The sequence below is a fragment of the Dromiciops gliroides genome, chromosome 3 (genome assembly GCF_019393635.1).
Source record: "Dromiciops gliroides isolate mDroGli1 chromosome 3, mDroGli1.pri, whole genome shotgun sequence".
Taxonomy (NCBI): domain Eukaryota; kingdom Metazoa; phylum Chordata; class Mammalia; order Microbiotheria; family Microbiotheriidae; genus Dromiciops; species Dromiciops gliroides.
In genome coordinates, this window is record NC_057863.1 from 61,240,294 (window position 1) to 61,262,963 (window position 22,670).

The 22,670-nt window shown below is 35.5% G+C and overlaps 1 protein-coding gene across 1 annotated transcript in view; it reads right to left on the reverse strand.

Moving 5' to 3' along the window:
• Positions 1 to 22,670, reverse strand: part of NYAP2 (neuronal tyrosine-phosphorylated phosphoinositide-3-kinase adaptor 2) — a 338,177-nt gene that overhangs the window by 150,757 nt on the left and 164,750 nt on the right. Inside the window, 1 exon segment of the mRNA XM_043997634.1 lies at positions 12,885 to 13,186. Coding sequence (XP_043853569.1) covers positions 12,885 to 13,186 — 302 coding nt within the window.

Genomic DNA, 22,670 nt, shown 5'->3' on the forward strand with positions numbered 1-22,670 from the left:
AGGGGAAGGAACCCTGATTTTAAACCTCTGCTGCCTTGCAGCTATACCCATATATGGGAAAGGCTTCAAGAGTTAACCCCGAGGAAAAATCAGGAGTCAGAGTCCCTTAGGGCAGTTAGATGTTGGACATCACATCCCTCTGGCAACTCCTGAGTTGGCGCTGGTGCCAAACTGTATTGACTCTGCCTCTCCTTTGGATCCACCAATGCTGCAGAGAGGGAAAACCTGCTGCATGGGCAACAGCTTGTTTTCCAATTGATTCACCCAGGCCAGCGCCCTGGAGAGGACACTCCAGCTACTCTTCATGGGGTCGATACAACACAGGATATGGCAGTTACTGGTTATAAGTGACTCAGGAGCTGTGGCACCCGTATCAGACTGCACAGCCACACTGTGGTCTGTGGCTCTTCAAGGCGCTGATCCATAGTCATCCGCAACTGGTGGAGGCCTACTACTATATATATGTATACATATATGTGTGTGTCTGTCTGTATGTGTGCATACACATACACAGTCTTTATGAGGTAGACCGTGTGATTATTTTCATAGCCATTTTAAAAAGGAGGAAGTCACACAGCTTAGAAATAAAAGATTCGAGTTGAACCCTTGTCTTCTGACTCTAAAACTAGTGTTTCTTCCATTTTCTAACCCTGTCCCTGGAAAGAAAATACAATAACTTGGAGACAAAATTTTAACAGTATCTGCCATCTAATATCCTAGAATCTAATTAATAGAGTCTAGAAGACCTGGGTTCAATCCTTGTCTCTTGTACATATTGAGTCCTCCTGGGCCAGATACTTAACCTTTCAAAGCCATAGTAAACCTTCTATTAATTACAGATTAGGCGAAAATCTGTATCATGAGAGGAAGTCCCTTAATTTAGTGAAACCATTAGGTGACTTCCATATATTTTTATCTGTCTAGTACTATTTTGGAACTTTTAGAAGATAATCTTGCAAATCTGCCTTTCCCCTGAGGACTTTGATCATTATTGATCAGTTACATGATCCATGATAAACTTTTAACCACAGTCAAACTTCCCTTTAGTTTTTAAGAATATCAAGCTTTGGGGAATAAAAGTTTTTTTTTTTGTTAGTGTTTTAATTTTCGTGTTTTTACATGTGCCCTTAGCTGGAAACCATTGACTGCTGCTATTAAGGTAATACCTCTAGAAACTTTACATGAAAGTTGATTCTCTCCTAAGATACACTCTTACAGATATTACCTCAAAGGAGAGCATGGAAAAACAAGTCTCCAGTAAGGAAAGGAAGAGGCAGAGAATTGTTGGAGCATATGACTTCTGCTTTGTTGCCACAATTGGTAGATTCCATTAATCTTGGAAAATTTCATCTCTCATTTCAAAGAACTACAAATCACTTAGAGTAACACATCAATCAGTGGCAAATTTAGAATAGATTTCCCTCTGCTCTGGGGAGGAAACAGAAAAAAAATGAAAGAGGGAAATTTATATTGCATATGAATCAGTGTCTCATCTTTTCGTGTTCCTGGATTTTGAAACAAAATGACTGGAGTGATGCGCAAGGGCCTTTGAGGGGGGAGGGATCATGGTTTTGAGTTTCATTCCACATAGATGTTTTAATTTTATACATCTCAGTACAGTGATGACCTGAGTACTAAAGAAGCCCATAGGCGTATTGCACGTGTTCTATTTCATGCAAGAATCCCTAGAAAATTAAAGACTCCAGACATAATTTAAAGTGTGCAGTCTGATGTCTCAAGGAAGGATTCATATTAAGGGTATATCATTCTACTTCACACAGAAATCAAATACATTCACAAAATATTGGTGTTATTCAACCTTATTTGTTGCCTCAAGTAGAATTCAATATTACTAGGAAAAGTTACTTCAATGGCATCAAAGTCCCAAAGGGGGAGAGGAATTCCTGGAAACATGTCAAAACAGGAAGAAAAAAGTGAGTTGTGAAAAATGGCTTAAAAGAGCCATAGCTTTATAGATGGCTGGGGTCGGTATCAGGAAGACTTAAATTCATACACTTTCTCAGACCCTGATTGTATGCCCTTGGGAAAGTCATTTAATCTCTCTCTCCCTCATTTTTTTTTAATCTCTGAAAGAGTAATAATAACATCTACCTCCTAGGGTTATTGTGAGAACAAAATTAAATAATATTTATAAAGTACTTAACAAAACTTAAAGTGAGAGCTATCTCTCTATGCTAGTTATATTCTTTTTTTTTTTTTTTACTGATTGTCAAAGGTAAAAGTTGTATTTACTTTGGTGTACTTTATATTGATTTTCATGTGCATATTGTTTCCTTCCAGTAGAATATAATCTCATTATGGGTAAGGGCTATTTCATTTTTGTCTCCATGCTTCCAGTCACTATCACAGTCCCTTGTACATAGTAGGCATTTTTTTTAAATTGGATTCAGTTAAGGTAATTCAAATTTATCAACTTATTTAGGTATTTTTGATTTTATGCAAAAATTGAATCCTTATATAAAAGAGAAAAACAAACTATATTCCAATGAATCTGTTATCTCACTGAGCTAAACTTTCCTTCTAATGAAAAACATTAGAATTATAACTATTATAAGTATTCAACCTCTGAGACTTTTCTTGTCCTCCCAGAAGTTTATAATGAGGAGTCTACCCAAGGAGCTTGCATCCTTTCTTAAGTCATCTTGACAGAATACCAATGGAGTATGCAGGTTGCCCATTGTTTCTTACTATCTTCATGAGATCAGTCTATTTCCAAATGTATTTATATATTACTTAGATGACATTCTTTATATTGAATCTTTTATATAATTTTCCTGTTGTGAAACTCAAGAAGAAAAGTCTATCTAAAGCTCTCTTATTTCACAGATTGAAATTGAAGCTACATCAGTTTGTAAGACAGTAGTTACAACTAACCAATAGCCCCACTCTTTTAAGATAAAAGTTCCACCACCTATTTGGAGAATTCAGACAATAAGATAAAAAGATAAATAACAGGATCTGGTTTGCATGAAAAGTAACTAATTGAAGATTGCTGGAAAGAGTGGGGAGAATAGGGGGGCAGCTGGGTGGTGCAGTGGATAGAGCCCCAGACCTGGATTCAGGAGGACCTAAGTTCAAATCTGGCCTCAGACACTTAATACTTACAAGCTGTGTGACCCTGGGCAAGTCACTTAACCCTAATTGCCTAAAAAAAAAAAAAAAGAGCGGGGAGAAGAGAAGTTAGAAGGGATCTCCAGTCAGTTTAGGGACTTCATCTGAGACCTTTAGCAAGTGTCCCAAGGAGGAGGCCATGGTAACCATACTTACACAATTCACACATTGGTGGAAGGCAGCTGAAAATTAGGAGCATGGGCTAAGAGTGACAGATCTGATTTTAATTTCACTAACCATGGTGTGTCTATGTATTCCTTTATGACTGAGGTGAAGGCTGGTCCTTTAGTATACTAAAGATTACAAATAATTATAAAATATAAATTATTATAGAATATATAATAAATTATTATGAAAGAGGTTATGGAAAATATATTATAAATTATTATGAAAAAGATTTGCCAAGGAATAACATAAAAAACAAAACCAGGAATATACCTTTTAAGTATCTCAAACTACACACTTTTAATGGAAATGACCATTTTCTTTTGGGATATTTGGTTGAACCTTTTACTTTTTGTGAATGAGTATGTAGCAAAATATTGGCTATATCATATTAAACAAAAGTAAACTGATTATATTTATCCAAGAATAAATCTGCACTCTTACTGCTCCAGGTAAGAGAGATCTGATTTAAGGCACTTCTTGTTTACTGAACAGAGTCCTAGACGTAGAGTCAAGAAAAACTAGGTCTAAACTGGTCTGGGTCACTTATTCCATTAGAAGCTGCTGAACTTTTCTAAGTGTTTAATTTCCTCATCTGTATAACACTCGAATCACAAGGGTGTTGATAGGAAAAAATGGTATAAAGTATGTGAAATGCTTTGTAAAATGTGAGCCACCAATATAGTCATATTTATCAATTTTCCTTGGGTTTATGAAAGGGAAAATGTTCATACATTATTGTTAAATATTGAAAATTATATTTTTCAATACTGATTATTGGTAAATAATGGAAATTAACATCATCACCTTTTTAATAAGAAATAGGTTCTGTTTGCTTGTTTTTTTCTTTGCAGTAAGAATCTTGGCAGCACAGACATATGGCTATAAAACCAAAGCTCTTTTTTTTTCTTCTTTCAATAAGTGCCTGCTTCACTGAGGTCAATTAAAGGCAGGATTTATGTTGACATCCAGCCACTCGGGTTTAAATGATGGCAATACAACACATTTTCTAAATGAAAAAAGACATGCTTAGAGAATGGAAGCTCTTGTAGTAAAAAAGTCAAAGTTGAAACCAGTCCTGTCCATCAAGCATTTGTGAAGGACTCCACTAGGCACTGGAGTATAAGAAGAAAAAGAGGTAAAAAAAGTTCCTTCATATAAGAAGCTTACAGACTATGTGAGAGGAATTAGAGAGTAGGAATTGTATGAAGACAGAAAAAAAAATGTTATCTCTACTGAGGACCAGAAAGAGAATGATATTTTTTTATTATATGATAGACTACTTTTAAAAATCTCTTTTCTGCATGCCACATGTTCCCTCTTTATTAATAACATGTAGATATACTAGCAGGTTCCAAATAAACTGATCTTTTTTTTTTTCAAAAACTTTTTTCTACTCTTAATTAAGCATATGCCCATTAGGAGTCTGAAATGCAAAGAAAGAAATATAAAAAGAAGGTGCCCACAAAATGGAAGTTGTCACAGGTTTGTCAGATGTGAATTTTGCCTCCTAAATTAAGCAAAAAAATTATATGATCGTATTCTAAAAGAAGCTCAAGAATAAAAGGGTAACTAAAGAAAGGTGGTTCTGTTTATCATTGTCCTCCGGTGCAGAGTCTCTCACTCTGGGGATAGCTTGCTCCCTACAGATTAAGCTTGTGTTTTCTGCTTCTACTAGAATGTGAACTCGGGGCTGTTTATTCTTGGCACAGTGCTTTGCAGACTGTGAGTATTTAATACTTTTATCTTTTATCCATCCATATATTCATAAATCAAGTAACACTGGTCACATTCATTTTTCATCAAATTTACCATTTAGACTGTGATAATTCATGGGCCTTGGTGCATGCCAAGAGAAGCAAAAATGTAATTATATTGTAGAAAATGTACTGGATGTAGATTTAGGAGATTTTTTTTTCTCTAATTCTGTCTCTAAGATATATTATATGTACATGAATGAGTTAATATTTCAGTTCCTTTTTTTCATCCACAAAAAGGGGGCTTAATATACCTGTACCAACATTTCAAAAGTTCTTTGTGTGAAAAGTGCTTGTAAGACGACAGCTAGGTGCCCTCTTACTGCTAGAGTGCAGTGGATAAAGCACTGGCCCTGGATCCAGGAGGACCCGAGTTCAAATCCAGCCTCAAACACTTGACACTTACTAGCTATGTTACTCCAGCCATGTCACTTAGCCCTCATTGCCCCACCAAGAAAAAAAAAAGTGTTTGTAAACTTTCGAATTCTATAGAAATGGTCACTGTTTTTATTGTTATAAAGACTATTAGTAACTTAATAGTATTTTCTTGTGAATTATGACACCCAGTTGTTTCTGACTCTTTGAAATAAGGACAAACAAATCCTGGAATATGAATTTGTTCCTTTAAAATAACAGTAAAAAAACAAAACAAAACAAACAAACAAAAAATAAACAGAAAAAACACAACTCATAACATCTTCCCCTACACTAACTGCATTTGTTGAGACTTGGTTCTTTATTACTCTAGGCACATACTCAACTACATGAAGTTTTATTAACTGAAATCAAATCTTTGAACAGTTCTTAGGAGCACACCACAGAGTACAATGGTCAGTATAAACAAAACCTCCAGTAATATAGATTGGACATTGGGTATCAAGACCTGGATACCCCAGGTAGAAAAACAAAAGTGTACCTCAGGCACTTCGAGATGCAGTATGCTCCACTATAATTATCACAAAGTACAGAGTCTTTCAACAAGGACTCCTAAATAGGAACTACTTTTTGCAGCAAAGTCAAGAACTTACAACTTCTGTGATAGAGACAACAGCCCTTCAGAATCCCAACCTCATTTATTCTAATGCTTCAGTTCCTTTACTCTGGAATGTCATTATTAATATCCTTGTCAGTGCTATTCCCTGTCCTAAAATGAGAAAACTAAAAGACATAGAAAGTTCAGATCTCTTTTAAGGAAAACCTTTGTCTTTTCCACAATTCTCTGTTTAAATTGTGTTTAACTATTGGTCAAACAGGCAGTGAGATGGAAAGAGAACTGGATTTGAAAGACAGGTACAAATCCTTTCACTGTAGCTTACCACTTGTGTGACCTTGGGCCAGGGTCTTCCCTTCACTGTAAAATGTGGGGGTTGAATCACATGATTTCTTATGTTTCATGCACCTTGATATTCTTTGCTGGATTGACCAAGGCTACCAAATCAGATCTATCAGTGTTGATTTTAAAGTGTCATTTTAAAAGTATTAGGAGATCAAGAATCTTCCACATTAAGAGTTTATAGGAAATAAAGTAGAAGCCTCATAGGGGTCAAATGCCTTGAGATCAAATGAAATAGGAAGGCCAGATCACCATGGATGGCCTCATCTCACTGTTCCTGGCCTCCAAGCAGACTGTGATCTGGGGAACAGTTAAGAGGTACGAGAGAATGAACAAGCCCAAGTTGTTTCGATCTCACCTCCTTCAAAAGCCCATTGAGCTGTTTTCTGCGCTTTCCATGAGCCAGAAAATCAAGTTCATTCATCCCTAAAGTGTGAGTCACAACAGCAAAGAGCAATACATTCTTTTAGGAGGAAAAATCCCAGGTTATTAAAATGTGTTGAACTGCTTCTCCTGTGTGACAAGGCATACTATTAAAGGGGAAAACAACTGAATTCATGACAGGAAATAATATGGTTCTCGTACTGAGCATCCTTTGTTTCTGTAAATATGATTCCTTGAAATGAATGATTACTTTGATATGAAGAAGAGGCTTGTCAACAACTCTCAACAAGATAACACTTTATGGAAAATCTGAAATTTTTTTTGAACTAACTCCTGCCTGTCAGCATGGCAAAAGTTAAATCTTTTCATGGATGGTTAGCAATCAAGTCCCAGCTACTGTAATAGTTACATACAGTTTTTACTAGGCTGCTAGGTGTTCTATTCATTGTGCCACAATGACATCATGAAGACCTGAGTTCAAATTTAGCCTCAGATACCTATTAACTAGATAATCCTGGACAGGTCATTTAACTTCTGTCTGTCTTCATTTCCTCATCTACAAATGAAGAGAATAATAGCACCTACCTCCCAAGGTTGTTATGAGAATAACAAGTGCTTTGCAAACTTTAAAATGATATGTAAATGCTAGTTATTATTATCAGCATCATCATTATTGTTATTATTTCTTCAAAGAAAAACATAACTTCTAGATTCCACATTCTGGCAGTCCTATCCACAGCCAAATAGAAATATATCTCAGCAAGTGGCCACCCAGCCATTTGAGTACTTGTGTGTGTGTGTGTGTGTGTGTGTGTGGTAATTGGGCTTAAGTGACTTGCCCAGGGTCACACAACTAGTATGTGTTAAGTGTCTGAGGCCGGATGTGAACTCAGATCCTCCTGACTCCAGGGCTGGTGCTCTATCCACTACACCATCTAGCTTCCCCACTTGAATACATTCAATTGAAGGAAATGAGCTATCTCCTGAGAGACCTTGTTCCCCTTTCACATAGGCCTTATTTTGGGGGAAGATTTCCTTATATTGAACTGGAATATACCCATTCTTCCTACTTTTTTCCTTGAGGCCAAGCTGAATAAATCTAATGTCTCTTTTAATGACAGCAAATTCCTCTCCAAACATTTCAAGACACTTATTAACCATTACCCATTAGATCTGTCTTCCCCAAGATGAACACATCCACTCCTTGGAACTACTTAATCTTGCAGTGTGTCATGAGGCAAATGCTTATTGATCATATGTAAATATAAGTGATAATTAGTGTGAAGAAATCAATAGACTTTTTTATTAGTTTATTAAAGCTCCATGTTATATGATACATGGTACTGAGTACTCTGGTGATTAAAAAAAAAGTTGAACCATTCCTTGCCCCTAAAGGTGCTCCATTAATCATTCTTGTTATAAAAAGGGACACCTCAAGAGACAGCTAGGCAGGACAAAACAAAACAAAACAAACAAAAACATACGCAAAAATCTCTTTAATGAAATCTCCTATAGAAATGAGAAGTTAAAGTTTTTCCCTGGGACACAGTCAAGTAGGTGTCAAAGTGAGGATGCGAAACCAAGTATTTCTAATGAGGACTGGATCTCTACCTAAACCAGCACACTGGTTCTATTAGAAAATTGAACACACATAAACACACAAATATCACACACACACACACACACACACAAACACACACATCATTTATTCCTCATTGTGACCTGGGATGGCGTAGCATTCTACCTCTATTTTCCACTGGCAAATTCAATTCTTATGGCTCATGTACATTACAGTAACTATTTTGGAGTACAAACAAGAAATGGCACTGAGCTTTTGACAGACTAGCAGAGAAAGCCTTTTTTTAAAAAAAATGTGATATGACAGTGGACAGGGAACCATGTTATCTCTTGTGTTTTTCAATGACAGTATTGGCAGATTTGCTATCTGTCCGTCCACATGATGGTTATAGGTGAAAAAACTGCTGAGTGACAGTTTACAATTTGTATCTGATTTTCTTCATGATGTGTTCCAGATTCTATCCATCTTCATGTCCATGGTCAGAACTGGTAATATCTCTCACTGTTTATGGAAGACAGTTCTTACCATTACCCATTAGGCCTGTCTTCCCCATGATGAGCACATCTACTCCTTGGAACTACTTATGTCAAAGTGATGTCAAGAGGACAGAGTTGTCATCTCATCTCACCTCATCTCTCAGAACAAACCACTCTTTAAAAATGGACAAGAGGCCAGACTGATGCCAGACTGATGTATATTGCATTAATAGGTTTCTTTCCATATGTGTCACTGACAAAGGGTTTTTTTAGTGAATACTAAAATTTTTTAATACAAAAACAGTTTTTCTTTGTATTTTTGCATTTTAATTTTTATTAAGCACATATATCTGCATATATACATATATGTGTGGGTATATATGTATATATGTGTATATATACATGTACATATATACCTATATACACATACTAACCCTTCATATATACATATGAAGGAAGGAAGGAATACTTTCTACTACCTTGGACAGGTCTCTTTAACTTGCATCCAGTAGGAGAGCCATAATCCTTTATTTATACAGTCAGCTTGTTACCATGGAGATTACTCTGTTACCAAATCAATATTTTGATTTTCTTGACATTTAAATAGGAAGGAAAGTAGGGCTAAGATTTTAAAAACTCATTTAATAGCTTTCATAAGGTTTATAAGCAGAAATATTGTGGAAAAAAGTATACTGAAGTCACCCCTTTTAGTCAACCCCTGGTTATCTGAACTAATAGGTAGAAATGGAAGAAGATTATAAATGGAACAGAGAAACAGATTACCTAAGGGATATGAATTTTTTGGGAGGAGGGTTATTTTATTCAGAGACAGTGATATAAAGTCACAATATCCACAAACACACATACCCAAGCACTTATTTCTACAATTTCTCAACCAACAGGGAAGATTCCTGCATCTCTGGCCTAATACTAGTTAAAATCCAAACTGATGATATCAGATTCAGTAGCCATGCTCAATCACATACTCCATTCTGTCCATTCATCCTTTGCAACTTCAGCCCTTAGCACTTGGCCTGAACATAGTAGGTATTTAATCAATGAGTGTTGAATTTAGCTAAATTGACATGACCTAGAAGTCAACTCTACAAATTGCAGAAATAGGTCATTTTCTTTTTATGGACCATTGATGCCTTACCTCTTCTAGCTAAAAACAATGAAAATCAAGTAAAAATTAAAAAGAATGCCTCCTCTGAGACAATGAAAAGCAAATCTTTATCAACCTAGAGCTGCTCCTGATCAAGAAGTCAGCTTGCCTCTAATTCACTGACAGTAAATGTCCTCTAGCTACATTTTATAAGACCTATTGAAAATGGGATTCCTGCTATGCAGCAGTATTTAGTAACCCTTGCTGTTTACCAAGTTCTCCTTTGAATCTGATTAAAGGTTTGTTTGTTTTGTTTTTTTTCCTGCTATGACAAATTCATTTCTCTAATTTGCTCTCAGGGAGAATAGAGATGATACAACCATTATTGGCCAGTCATTTTGAACCTTTGAATTTGGGAAGTAAAGGTGATCTTGATAGATATGCATTATATGCTCTTATTACCCACGTTCTTCAGGAAGCTGCATGGCTAAAACATCACAGACAGAACATATTCAGTCTGATATTTAAGACTATTGTTAAACTATCCCCTAGGTCAATAATTGTAATTCTTTATATTATAATTTGATAGACTTGAATATAGACTTCCATAAAAATGTTAAACTCCTTTAGATTTTAAACTCCTTTAGATTTTCATTTTATTTTGTTGTCGTCTAGTCATTTCTGTCATGTCTGACTCTTTGTGAGTTATTTGATGTTTTTCTGGCAAAGATAGTGCAGTGGTTTGCCATTTTCTTCTCCAGTTCATTTTACAGATGAGGAAACAGGCAAAAGTGTCAAGTGACTTGCTCAGAGTCACACAGCTAGTAAATATCTGAGGAGGACCTTAGTTCAAATCTGGCCTCAGACACTTGACACTTACTAGCTGTGTGACCCTGGGCAAGTCACTTAACCCCAATTGCCTCACTAAAAACAAAACAAAACAAAAACAAAACAAAACAAAAAAAACACCATGAGAAGAGTTGTCAAAAAGACAATGAATCCATGTCTCGCTTTTCCTCCCCTTCATTAGGGCTCTCTCCCTTTGCACATTCTCTTGTATTTACTTAATGATGTAAATTCTGTGCTCCCTGCCACCATGGAATGGCTATTCCTTGAAAGTAGGGGCTGTTTTGCTTTTGTCATTGTAGCCCCCACCTAGTACAGTCCCTGGCACAAGGTAGCGATGGAACAAATAGTGTATAGATTTGAACTTAGCACCACCCTCAGACTAGTGACCCAAATCAGTGACCTCATTTTTGCATGACATTTTACTAAGCTTTTGAAAAAATCTAGTTTGCTAGGCCATGACAATAGGAAGTAGCAAGTGAAAAGTGGGTGTGGGTGTGAGGGTTGCTATTATCAGCAGGCAGAGAGACAATAAATACAGCAGAAAAAAGCACTGAGCCCAAAAGCAGAGGATTTGGGTTCAAATCTCAGTTCTGCTATTTAATACGAGTGATCTTAGGGGAATTGTTTAACCACTCTGTGCCTCAGTTTCCTGATCAATAAAATGAAAGATGACCTTTAGAGTTAGTTCTAAACATGATCCAATGGTCCTCAGTGAATGAAGGGCACTAGCCTGCTTATGTGGGAGGATAAAGGGGAGAAATAGGAAAAGAGGAACAAGAACTAACAAAAGCACACCTAAATGTAGCCATATAATAGGGGGTGTGGGGTGTGGATAGCTTTATTTAACCTTAGGGCCTGATCTTACCAAATGGAAAGAAAAATAATGTTAATCTAAAGGATGACTGATTCTGCAAGATAAAGTTGCTATTTGTGATGGAATGCAATTATGGTATAAGAGATGATGAGCTCAATGATCATAGAAAGACATAGAAAGACTTGCATGAAATAATGGAATGAAATGTGCAGAACCAAGATGACATTGTATACTACCACACCAATAGTATTTGAAGAATGACATCAAAAGAATAAAGCAAATTGACTATTATAAATATCCAAATGAACTATAAAGGACATATGAAGAAAGATGTTATCTGCTTCCAGAGAAAGAACTGAAGAATAGATGTACAAATAAATTTTACATTACACACACACACACACACACACATATATATACACATACATAGTGTGTCTCTGTGTGTAGATAGATAGAAAAACAGATAGATAGATAGATAGACAGATAGACAGACCTATCTATGTCTATTGGTAGCCATCTCTAGGGGGGAGGGAAGAAAAAAAGGAAAAAAAAATAAATGAAAAAATTATTATGTATTTGAAAAGAACAGCAAGTTGTACATAATAGATTTGCAATTTCATGTGCATTTTTAAAAATTATACTATGTTATGGGGCAGCTAGGTGGCTCAGTGGTAAAGCACCAGTCCTGGATTCAGGAGGACCTGAGTTAAAATCCGGCCTCAGACACTTGACACTAGCTTTGTGACCCTGGGCAAGTCACCAACCTTCATTGTCCCGCCCCCCAAAAGTTATACTATGTTATGGAAATGCTTTTTTATTTCACAAATTAATAATAAAATAAATAAATGTGAAAAAAGAGAAGGTTGTTATTGACAGTATGGTCTGCAAAAGAGAGAAAGGAAAGTAGAAATATATCCTTCTCAAATGCATATATACATACATAGGTAACAATACACACATGTGCTCCTTAGGGCCTTAAAAAGGCAATCTTGCCCATCTGAAAAATTAATCTAAATAGAACTCAACACTGATTCCTCATCATTAATAAATAATAAATTAATTAATTAATAAATTCCTCAACACTGATGTTTATCCAACAAGACCTAACAATCTAATTTAAGTCATTGTTTTTCAAGGAGCAGCATGCAATTCGTGCATGATTATGGGACCATGAAGCCTAATTACATCTGGAATATCGTGTGCAGTTGAGGGATGCAGATGTCCATTAATATGCTGACCTCAGTGTTTTTTCCTGAAATAAATAGCTAAAACAGTAACACTCTGACTTACCTTCAGTCCTCTCTGGGAGTCTGACGCTTTTACCAGTTGCTGTGGCATTGACCGTCTCTGATGAAGTGCTCAGTTTTGTACTGGGGTCCCGCTTTGGCTTGGGTGGAGGCTGTCTCCGAGAGCCACAGCTGCTGTCATCATCCGTGCCACCCACTGAATGAAGGGACTGGGATCTCACGGAAAAGCCACTCGAGCAAGGATGAGGAAGTCTGTCCTGAGGAGCAGGCATGGTCATAAATCCCATTCGGAAATGTTTGCCCACATAACTTCCTTCGTGCCCTCGCCCAACTTCTCCACCTATGCTGTAACAGAAAGGAGGGAGGGAGGAAAAGTCTGTAAAAATCCCATGTGTAAATTGTCCAGACAAGTCACTGATGTGTATTAGGTGATTTGTGAAAATTTGAGCATGAACACATTGTGAATGATTTGACACTTGAAATTAGGGTTAGAAATGGAATTAGAGTTCAAATTGGGGTTTTGGTTTCTCAAACTTCCCCCCCACACACACCCCGCTCTTCTTTAATCTATCTGATTACTTTGCTATTTTAAGGATTTGTCATTTCTTCCCTCTACTAATACAAATGATGATTTTTATGAAAGTTTTTGAGAGTTGCTATGGGTAATTGATGACCTGGTGAAAATCCTCTGAATTTAGTCAATTTTGTCACTCCCCGAGTCATATCTGAAAACTTTGTTAGTCATTCCATTTGCTAGTCATTCTATAGCTTTTGAAAATCCTGGGGCACATCTTTACCATAATAAAAAGTTAAGTAATTAATCGAGGTGGTTTTTTTTTTAGTTTCTCTAACTCTGAAATAAGGAAAGTTCCATTCAGTCTCATTAAGTCTAGAAGTGAATGTAGAGTATGTCAGCAAAGTTCAGATACTAGTGAGTCTCAGATAGTTGGGAAGATTTTGAGAACAATTTCTACCTACTTAGTATCTATCATAGGATGTTAGATCTGGGTATGGAAAGGATGTTAGAAGTCAATGACTTGGGGGCTGCTAGGTGGTGCAGTGGATAAAGCACCAGCCCTGGATTCAGGAGGACCTGAGTTCAAATCTGACCTCAGACATTTGACACTTACTAGCTGTGTGACCCTGGGCAAGTCACATAACCCCAATTGCCCTGCCCCCCCCCCAAAAAAAAAGAAATCAATGACTTCATGGATGGAATCTGAAGGCAGATTGTAGCATACTTTTTTTTAAACTTAATTTTTCTTATTTTTTCTCTGTTTTCTTTTGCAACATGAATAATATGGAAATATATTTTGCATGGCTTCACATGTATAACCTTTGTCAAATTTCTTGCCTCCTCAATGAGGGAAGAAGGGAGGAAAGGTGGGAAAGTATTTGAAACTCAAAAATGCAAAAAAAAAATTAAGGTAAAATATTTTACATGTAATTAGAAAAATATTTTTCAAAAATTGAATTAAATTCCATCCTTTTAAAGATGAGAAAATTTAAAATCAGAAACATTTACCATTTGCTCAAGGTTATATAGGTGTTATCTTTTGTTTAAGGATAAAATAGATTAAATTCAAAATCTAATCCCCTGGTTTCCTGAAGGATGATGAAATTTTCACCTATGACAACTCTTGAAGACGAGATAAAAGATAAGATAGAGGCACCATGATAAAATGGAAAGAGTCAAATGACCTAGGTTCATATACCATCTCCTCCACTCATTACTTATGTTTTATTGAACAAGGCATTTCATTTTTCTAGACCAGAGAATTCAAACACATCGCCACAGACTGCACACAGACTCAAACCAGATTAAAATGCAAATTGGGAAATATTTAACAAGATATTAAGAATATGATAAAATACTGATAACATTACACTTTAAAATTAAGTCAATGTGCTGCCAGAAATGAATCTTTACATACAGTTTAGTGGCTCCTGTGTCCATTTGAGTTGGACAACATTGCTCCAGACCATAATGTCTTTTTCTATAAACTGAGGGGGTTAGAATAGATGGCCTCCTAATTACTTTCTAACTCTACATCTATGACATTAGGAAAATTTTATTTCACAGATCCTTAAAGAAAGTAAAGAAAACCAGAAACATGTCCAAGCTATATTGGGATACTCCCTTCTTCAAGGTTATTTTAAAATATCCTGGTGATGTATAAGCAGCAACTCAAGGGAGAATTTAAGTGTTCCATAGGGTGAAGCCTATAGTAAGCTTCCCTATCCTCTTTCCCATTCAATAGCATTGTCAAGAGACAATGTAGGGGAAGGTTGTTGTTGTTGTTGTTGTTTTCCTTCCCTAATGAATCTGAAGCAAAAACAAATTTTGACAAATCACCATTTAGTATTTAATGATGTGGTGAATCAGTCTCTGAAACTCTCTCTTAGGTGATAATAGAGTAACCTTCAACTCTCTCTTAGCCTTTGCTGATTAGGAAATGGCAGCTTGAGGTCATTTGTTCAGCTTGGGGATACCATCAGTATTCTAGTTAAACAATGAAGACACCAATGATTACCTTGTTGGCAAAGCAAAAAAAATGGTGAAGTAGGTAGGTGAAATTCTTTACCTTATGGGTTCACAAGATCATAGATTAAGCGCTGAAAGGAAATACTGAGACCCTGTAGTCCAAAGAGCTCATTTTATACACAAGGAAGTTGAGGTCCATAGAGTTTGAGCACCTGAAACCAGGGTCAAATAGGTAGATGCAAGATTAAGGTCTTCTGACACATAAACCATTCTTTCCACTATGTCACATATCACTTTTGTGCATCTCTCAGTGCCTGGATACCATCTCATGTCCTTCCTTTTTCCTGTTCAGTGTCCCATAATATGCCTAATATTATCTATATGTTGTTCTTTTTTTTCTCAAATTATCCTTTGCTATTTAATCCTGTAAATTAATCTGAGCAAAGGTGTTAATAACTGACAATTTGTGTTATCCTTCCCTGATAATCTAGTTAATTTTTTGGGGGGCCTGTGATGCTTCTATCCAAATAAGTGAGCAAAGTAGGAAATGATAACAAAAGATAATTGGTGGAAATGTTAGACATGGAAATATTTGGCATCCCTTAAATTACTCTGAATAAATGTTAATCTCTGACAACTACTATATATTTTCTACTAGAATAAGAAAATGATATAGTAATATTTGTAATACTTAATTCACAAGGTCAAATTGCATAACATCAAATCTAGACCCTTAACCCAATAATTCTGTCAATGCCCAGAGAGGTTACAAAATTTCCCAAAGTCATACATCTAGCTAGTGACTAACCAGACACTAGAGCATAAGGCACTGAACCAAGAGTTAGGAGACTTGGGTTCTTACCCTAGCTTCTTCTTTTGTGACCTTGGGCAGGTCATCTCCCCTAGCTCTAGTTCTCTTATTTGCAAAATGAAGGGTTAGGTTTAGCTAATCTCTAAGGTCTCTTCCAGAAATTATATTTTATGATCTACTTTACATTTCAAAGCCATTATTTGAAGTGTTTCCCTTAGCCACAAGAATTCTTTCCATACAGGAAGAAGTAGCAGGGGTATACTGAATCTGAATGAATTACAGATGTTCACAAAAACAGAATAGAAACAAAAATATCCTAAGCAGTATTTTTATTGTAGTTATTCTGGAAGTGAGGAAGAGAAACAAAAGGGATACACTGGCCTATACTTGTAACTATATCAGATTTTTTTCCATGCTTTTTTTTCTTTCTTTTTTTCTGTATTTTCTTATTGTGTGGTAAGGGGGGTATTCTGATAACTATATTAAGTGTTTACAAATATATCAAGACTTCTGATAGCCCTTTCAGGTACATGAAGACAGGAAGTTGAATTCTAAGGTCTTAGTTGGCAATTTAAAGGGAAGTTGTTGAAAGGAAGGGCAGATATATGGGGCAGTGGATAGAGTGCTGGGCCTGGAGTCAAGAAGACTCATCTTCCTGAGTTCAATTCTAGCCTTAGACACTTTGGGGGGCAAGTCTCTTGACCCTGTTTGCCTCAGTTTTCTCACCTATAAAATGAATTGGAGAAGGAAATTACAAACCACTCCAGTATCTTTGGCAAGAAAACCCAAAATGTAACCATGAAGAGTCAGACCTGACTGAAAGTTGACAAGAGGAAGAAAACAGGTAAAAGAAATAATAAATAAATCACATTTATATAGTATCTAATCTTTAAAGCTTTATTTTACTCACACAAATTTTGTGAGCTAGATATTGCAAAAATAACCTTCCCCATTATATAAATAAGGAAACAGGCTCAGAAAGGTTAGGTATTTTACTCAAGATCACAGAACTGGCAAGCACGAAGACTGGGACTTGAAAGCCAGGTTCATCCTAAATGTAAGTGTAACATTCTCTCCATTCTACCATACCCTAGTATAGTAAAACTCAAGACATTTTTGAAAATAGCTATAACCATGGACTCTTTATCAAGAGGAATGTCTATGCCAGGGTTCAAATCCTGTCTCACATACTTAGGTAAGAAAAGTCATTTTAATTCTCTAAGCTTCTTGCTCTTCCATAAAATGGGATGACTTTCCAGTTAGGAGAACTATAGTTAACAATGGAAACAAAGAGCTCCACGAACCTTTATTATATATTATTCACTTTACCAATACACTAAGTCTGCATACCTGTGTGTGTTTGTATATATGTATATATGTATATGTATGTGTATACATATATTTATATACATTGAAAATATATGTATATGTTTGTATATGTATACACACATATATGCCCTGACAAACTTTCTAGCCATTAACTATCTTTCAATTATAATTACAAAGAGTTAAGATAGTGTTGAGGGGAAGAAGGTAATATAACTATTTTTCTGTTCTCTAAGTGGCAAAGTTAGTAAAACCTCACGTGTCTCATTCACATATTCTTGGAATATGGAACTGATAGTCCCATTGTATTCCTCCTTGTTCAGATTACAATGAGAGTATACCACTCAGTTCTGAGCATCTTATTTAAGAAGAAAGTTGTTAATTTGGAAAATGTCTGTACAAAAATTGCAACCAGGATAACAAGTGAGGATTTGTTGAATTAACAGAGGATATCCAGCCTGGAAAGAAAATTCAGAGAATTCAATAGTCATCTTTGTATATTTGAAGCTCAGTCATGGGAAAGGAGAATTAAACTTATTCAAGTTGGATCCACAAGACAGAAACCAGTAACAATGGAGAGAAGTAGCAAATAAGAAAAAAAAAAAAGGTTTGACGTAAAAAACAAAAACAAAAACCTTCCTGTCAATTTGGAACTATTCAGTTGTATGAACTGATGCAAAGTGAAGTGAACAAAACCAGGAAAACATTGAACACAGCAACAATATTATATGATGAACAATTGTAAATGAACTAGCTATTCTAATCAATACAATGGTCCAAGACAAAAGACATAATAAAAAATGATATCTACCTCCAGAAAAAGAATTGACATTTAATGCAGTCTGAATGAAGATTAAAACATAATTTTAACTTCCTCTATTTTTCTTATGCTTTTTTTTGCAACATGGCCAATATGAAAGTACATTTTACATGATTTCAAATGTATAATCTATATCATATTTCTTGCTTTTACAATGAGAAGGGGAGGGGGAAGAAGGAAGGATAATTCGGAACTTTTTAAAATGAACGTTAAAAAAAGATAAAATTTTCTTTTTTAATTCACCTCTTACCAGAACTGAAGAAGCCCCACCCTAACAAGTAAGTAGTAAACAAACTGTATGATTTTGTCATGATTTGAACTTTCCCATGATTATTAAGTGGAAATTTCTAAATACATGCCTGTGGTGTATATTTGCATTCTCTAAGAGGAAGAAAAAGTTGCTCTAAAAGTTTAATAAGCAACCCTTACATAAAAAAGAGGAAACATGCTTCTCACCATGACTGAATAGTTCTCAGTTTAATAAATCATAAGAATGGAGTTGTGGGATTACAGCAGTAAATCTTGAGCCTGTTATCCTCCACACAGTTCTCAGTGATTTTCCTGAAGGTAGAGTTGACCATGTTACTATCCTCTCAATATTACCTCAATACCTCTTGGATCAAATACAACTCCCATTCTCTGGCACTGAAAACTCTTCACAATATGACCCCAAGCTACCATTACAGCCTGTTACACTTGTTAAACCCAGTACCTGACATAAAGTGGGAGACAAAAGTTTACTGACTAATTATCTGACTGACTTCATGCACTCTACAATCTAGCCATTCCTCATTCATAGCACTATTTCTCTCATCTCCAAGACTTTACATTGGTTGCTCAACACCCCGCACCCCCCACCCCTGCCCCTGCCCCTGCTCCACACATACTTGAAATGCACTGCCTCCTCACATGAGGTTCTTGGAATCTCTGTTCGGTAAAAAGATAAAGTCAGATGCCAACTTTTATGTGAAACCTTTTTCTGTTTCAAATTTCTAATGCTTTTCAAAAAAAAAATTATCCTATATATTACCTCGTATGTATTGTGTACATATTTACCTACATTTCTGTTGTCTCACCCAGCTTGATGGGAAACTAAGGTATGATTTATTTCATTTTTGTCTTTGTGTCATTTGTCATTTGTGTCTTTGTGCCTGGCACATAGTAACTGTGCCAATAAATGCTTGTTTACTTGCTTATTGTCATGGACAAAGCTGTTAAGTGAAACTGAGCTTTACATAAGAAATATAGAAATTAAATTGTGTATACACACACACACACACACACACACACATATATATATATATATATATATATATATATATGAACTTCCAGTACAGCATGGATATTTGAATTTATTAGACACACAGTGATATAAAAAGTACACATGAACATTGTAGAGATTTAGAATGTTTCCCATTCTAGACACACTAGATGGATTTAAATCTTTCTTTAGCTTCCTTTTTTAGCTAGTTTTTCTATCACTGAATAAATATTGTGGGATAAGAATAAAATGAAGCAAGCTTTGGCAATTCATTTTTATGCCTCTTTCAAACTATTTCTATGCTTTGTAATAGGTTCAATATTCCAGTAGGAACAATAAGGGAAGATGATTTTTTCTTTCGATTAAGCAGTTATGATAATTACATGATTATTACAGCAGTAAACGAACTCCAAAGAAAACAAGCAATAGATGAGGAACTCAGATTGCTCAATATAATTTCAAAGATAGCATACTAATCAATGAAATCAAAGCCAATACCTTCACCACTTGTTCATTTTTTAAATCTGATCACATTCTTAATCATCAACTTTATCTCTCTAAGAAAATTTAAAACAGTAGTATGATACAAATACTATAGTATTTAATATCATATCAAGAAGGGAAAGGGTAGTTAGGTGGTGCAGTGGATAGGACCCTGGAGTCAGGAGGACCTGAGTTCAAATCTGGCCTCAGACACTTAACACTTACTAGCTGTGTGACCCTGGGTAAGTCACTTAACCCCAATTGCCTCACAAAAAAAAAAAAAAAAAGAAGGGAACATGAAAAACCTCATACAATATAAAGCCTTCTGAAATAATAGCTAAAAGCTGAGGGAAGAATTCAGTTAACACATTAGACCTTATAGAATACAACCTGATCATTAGGAAAGGGGCGGAATGTAAGAACATTGACAGATAGAGCTTAAATATAAATTGACTCCCCCAAAAAGCCATCAGGAAGGCTCATAAATAAATAATCTAAAATTAATAGAAAAACTGGAAAAGATCACAAAACAATGCACAAATATTATGCTGTGATAAAAACTTGCCTGAAAATGCTCACTGAGGAAAGAAAATAAAAGCTAAATTTTATTCCCAGAAATAATGGAATAGAAATAAATTCTAGGTCATTTGAAAAGATAACTAACCAAATATTCCAATGGATCTATTCTCAAAAATGAGGTATTCCTTCCAGGAATGTAGATTGTTAACTCAGTGATGCCTTTGTGTAGCTCTTATAAATTTGCTGTAGAGGGCCAAATGTAAAGTTCGTCCTGTACTCTCATTATCACATTGGATATACAAAGGGTATGTGGGATGTACAACATTTATCCTTTAATCTTGAACATTAAAAGGGTAAGTATGAAATTTAAGAATAAAAGTAGAGTGGAAACCAGAACTCATACATTAGAAATTCTGAAAAAGGACACAAAAACATACTGTATGAAAATTTGCTGAGACAAAGGCCACAGAAATGGCCAGAAATAACAACACTTGAGTCTACTATAAGTCAAAGTGACAGACCCTGAAGATGTGATGTACAGAAATATTTTCAGAATTTTATTTTCCCAGGAGAAAACAATGATAAAGTGAAAATACTTAATAGCATCTTATAAAACCTAGTAAAAAAACATTCTAATAGTATAAAAAAGACAAATTACTGATTGATAAAATCCATACTTTACCAACAAAGAGAAATCTCAAACATAATTTATCAAGGAGTGTAAAGTTTAAGATTTAGAATTTCAAGGTCAATAAACAATTACTATAATTAATGAACTGAATGGCTATTAGATACCAATCAAAGCCTATTCAAATAGCCAAGGATTATTAGTGACCTATAACTTAGAACATATTCCAATTGTTAGATTCTGAATACATGGTTCCCTTTTGAAACCTGATCTTTGTCGTAACCAGAATAGCATATCTTGGAAAGCTGAACCAGCCCATTCATCAAAGAAAAATTGTGGACATTATTTTAGAAAATGTGAATATTAGACATATGCAGCTAGGTGTTGCAGTACATGGAGTGCTAGGCCTGAAGTCAGGAAGACTCATCTTCTTGAGTTCAAATCAGTCCTCAAACACTAGCTGTGTGACCCTGGGCAAGTCTCTTAACCCTGTTTTCCTGTTTCCTCATCTGTAAAATGAACCAGACAAGGAAATGGCAAATCACTTTATTATCTTTGTTAAGAAAAACTGCAAATAGGGTCACACAGAGTCAGACAGGATGCCGAGTAAGTAAAAAAACAAACATATACATGCATATGAATGTACATCCACAGAAACATATATATATATATATATATATTCATAAGTATACATTATACATCTCACATAACTGTCACATAATGCATGAATAAAATTTATTTGATGAACATAAATAGATAATATAGATTATTTAAGCATATTATTTCCCTGAAAGCTAATATCCTTCTTTTGATTAATTGCAGATTGTTTATTGACCTTGAAATTCTAACTTTTTTAACTTTATGTTCTTTGGTAATTTATGTTTGAGATTTTCCTTCACTAGTGACATGGATTTTATCAATCAGTAATTTGTCCTCTATGATATTTTTGCAAAAACATTTTACAATGTTTACTAGGATGTTATTAAAAAAGACTCACTACACTTTGCATCTATTGCCCAGTCTGGTTTGTGCCACTCCCAGATTAAGCTCATTGCCTCTAATCTCATTATCAAAAGCAAGCTCAAACCTTGATTGACTCCACCATTCCCAGTCTATTCTCTCCTTGGAAAAGCCTGAAGGATAGAATGCCAAATTCCTCTTAATCCTTTTCTTTATGAAGAGCAAAAACTGGAATCTGTCATCTCATTCTGCTCTGCATCTGCTGTCTTGCCTGGTTTTAACTCTCAGGAACAACATACCCCTCCCAGGTGAAGCACATTACCATTATTACCTTGCTTGCTCAAGCCTTAAATGGATCCATTTTCCACAGGTTCCTCTTCCCTCAGCATGGGCTATTGGGTATAGTAACAAACTCCTCTCCTTTAGTGTCAGGTATCTCTCCATCCTCACTCTTGTTTTTCTCTTTACTGTCCCCACATTTAAATTAGAAGTTGTTTGAGGCTAGGTACTATATTTTTATTAATTGTATTCCTGGA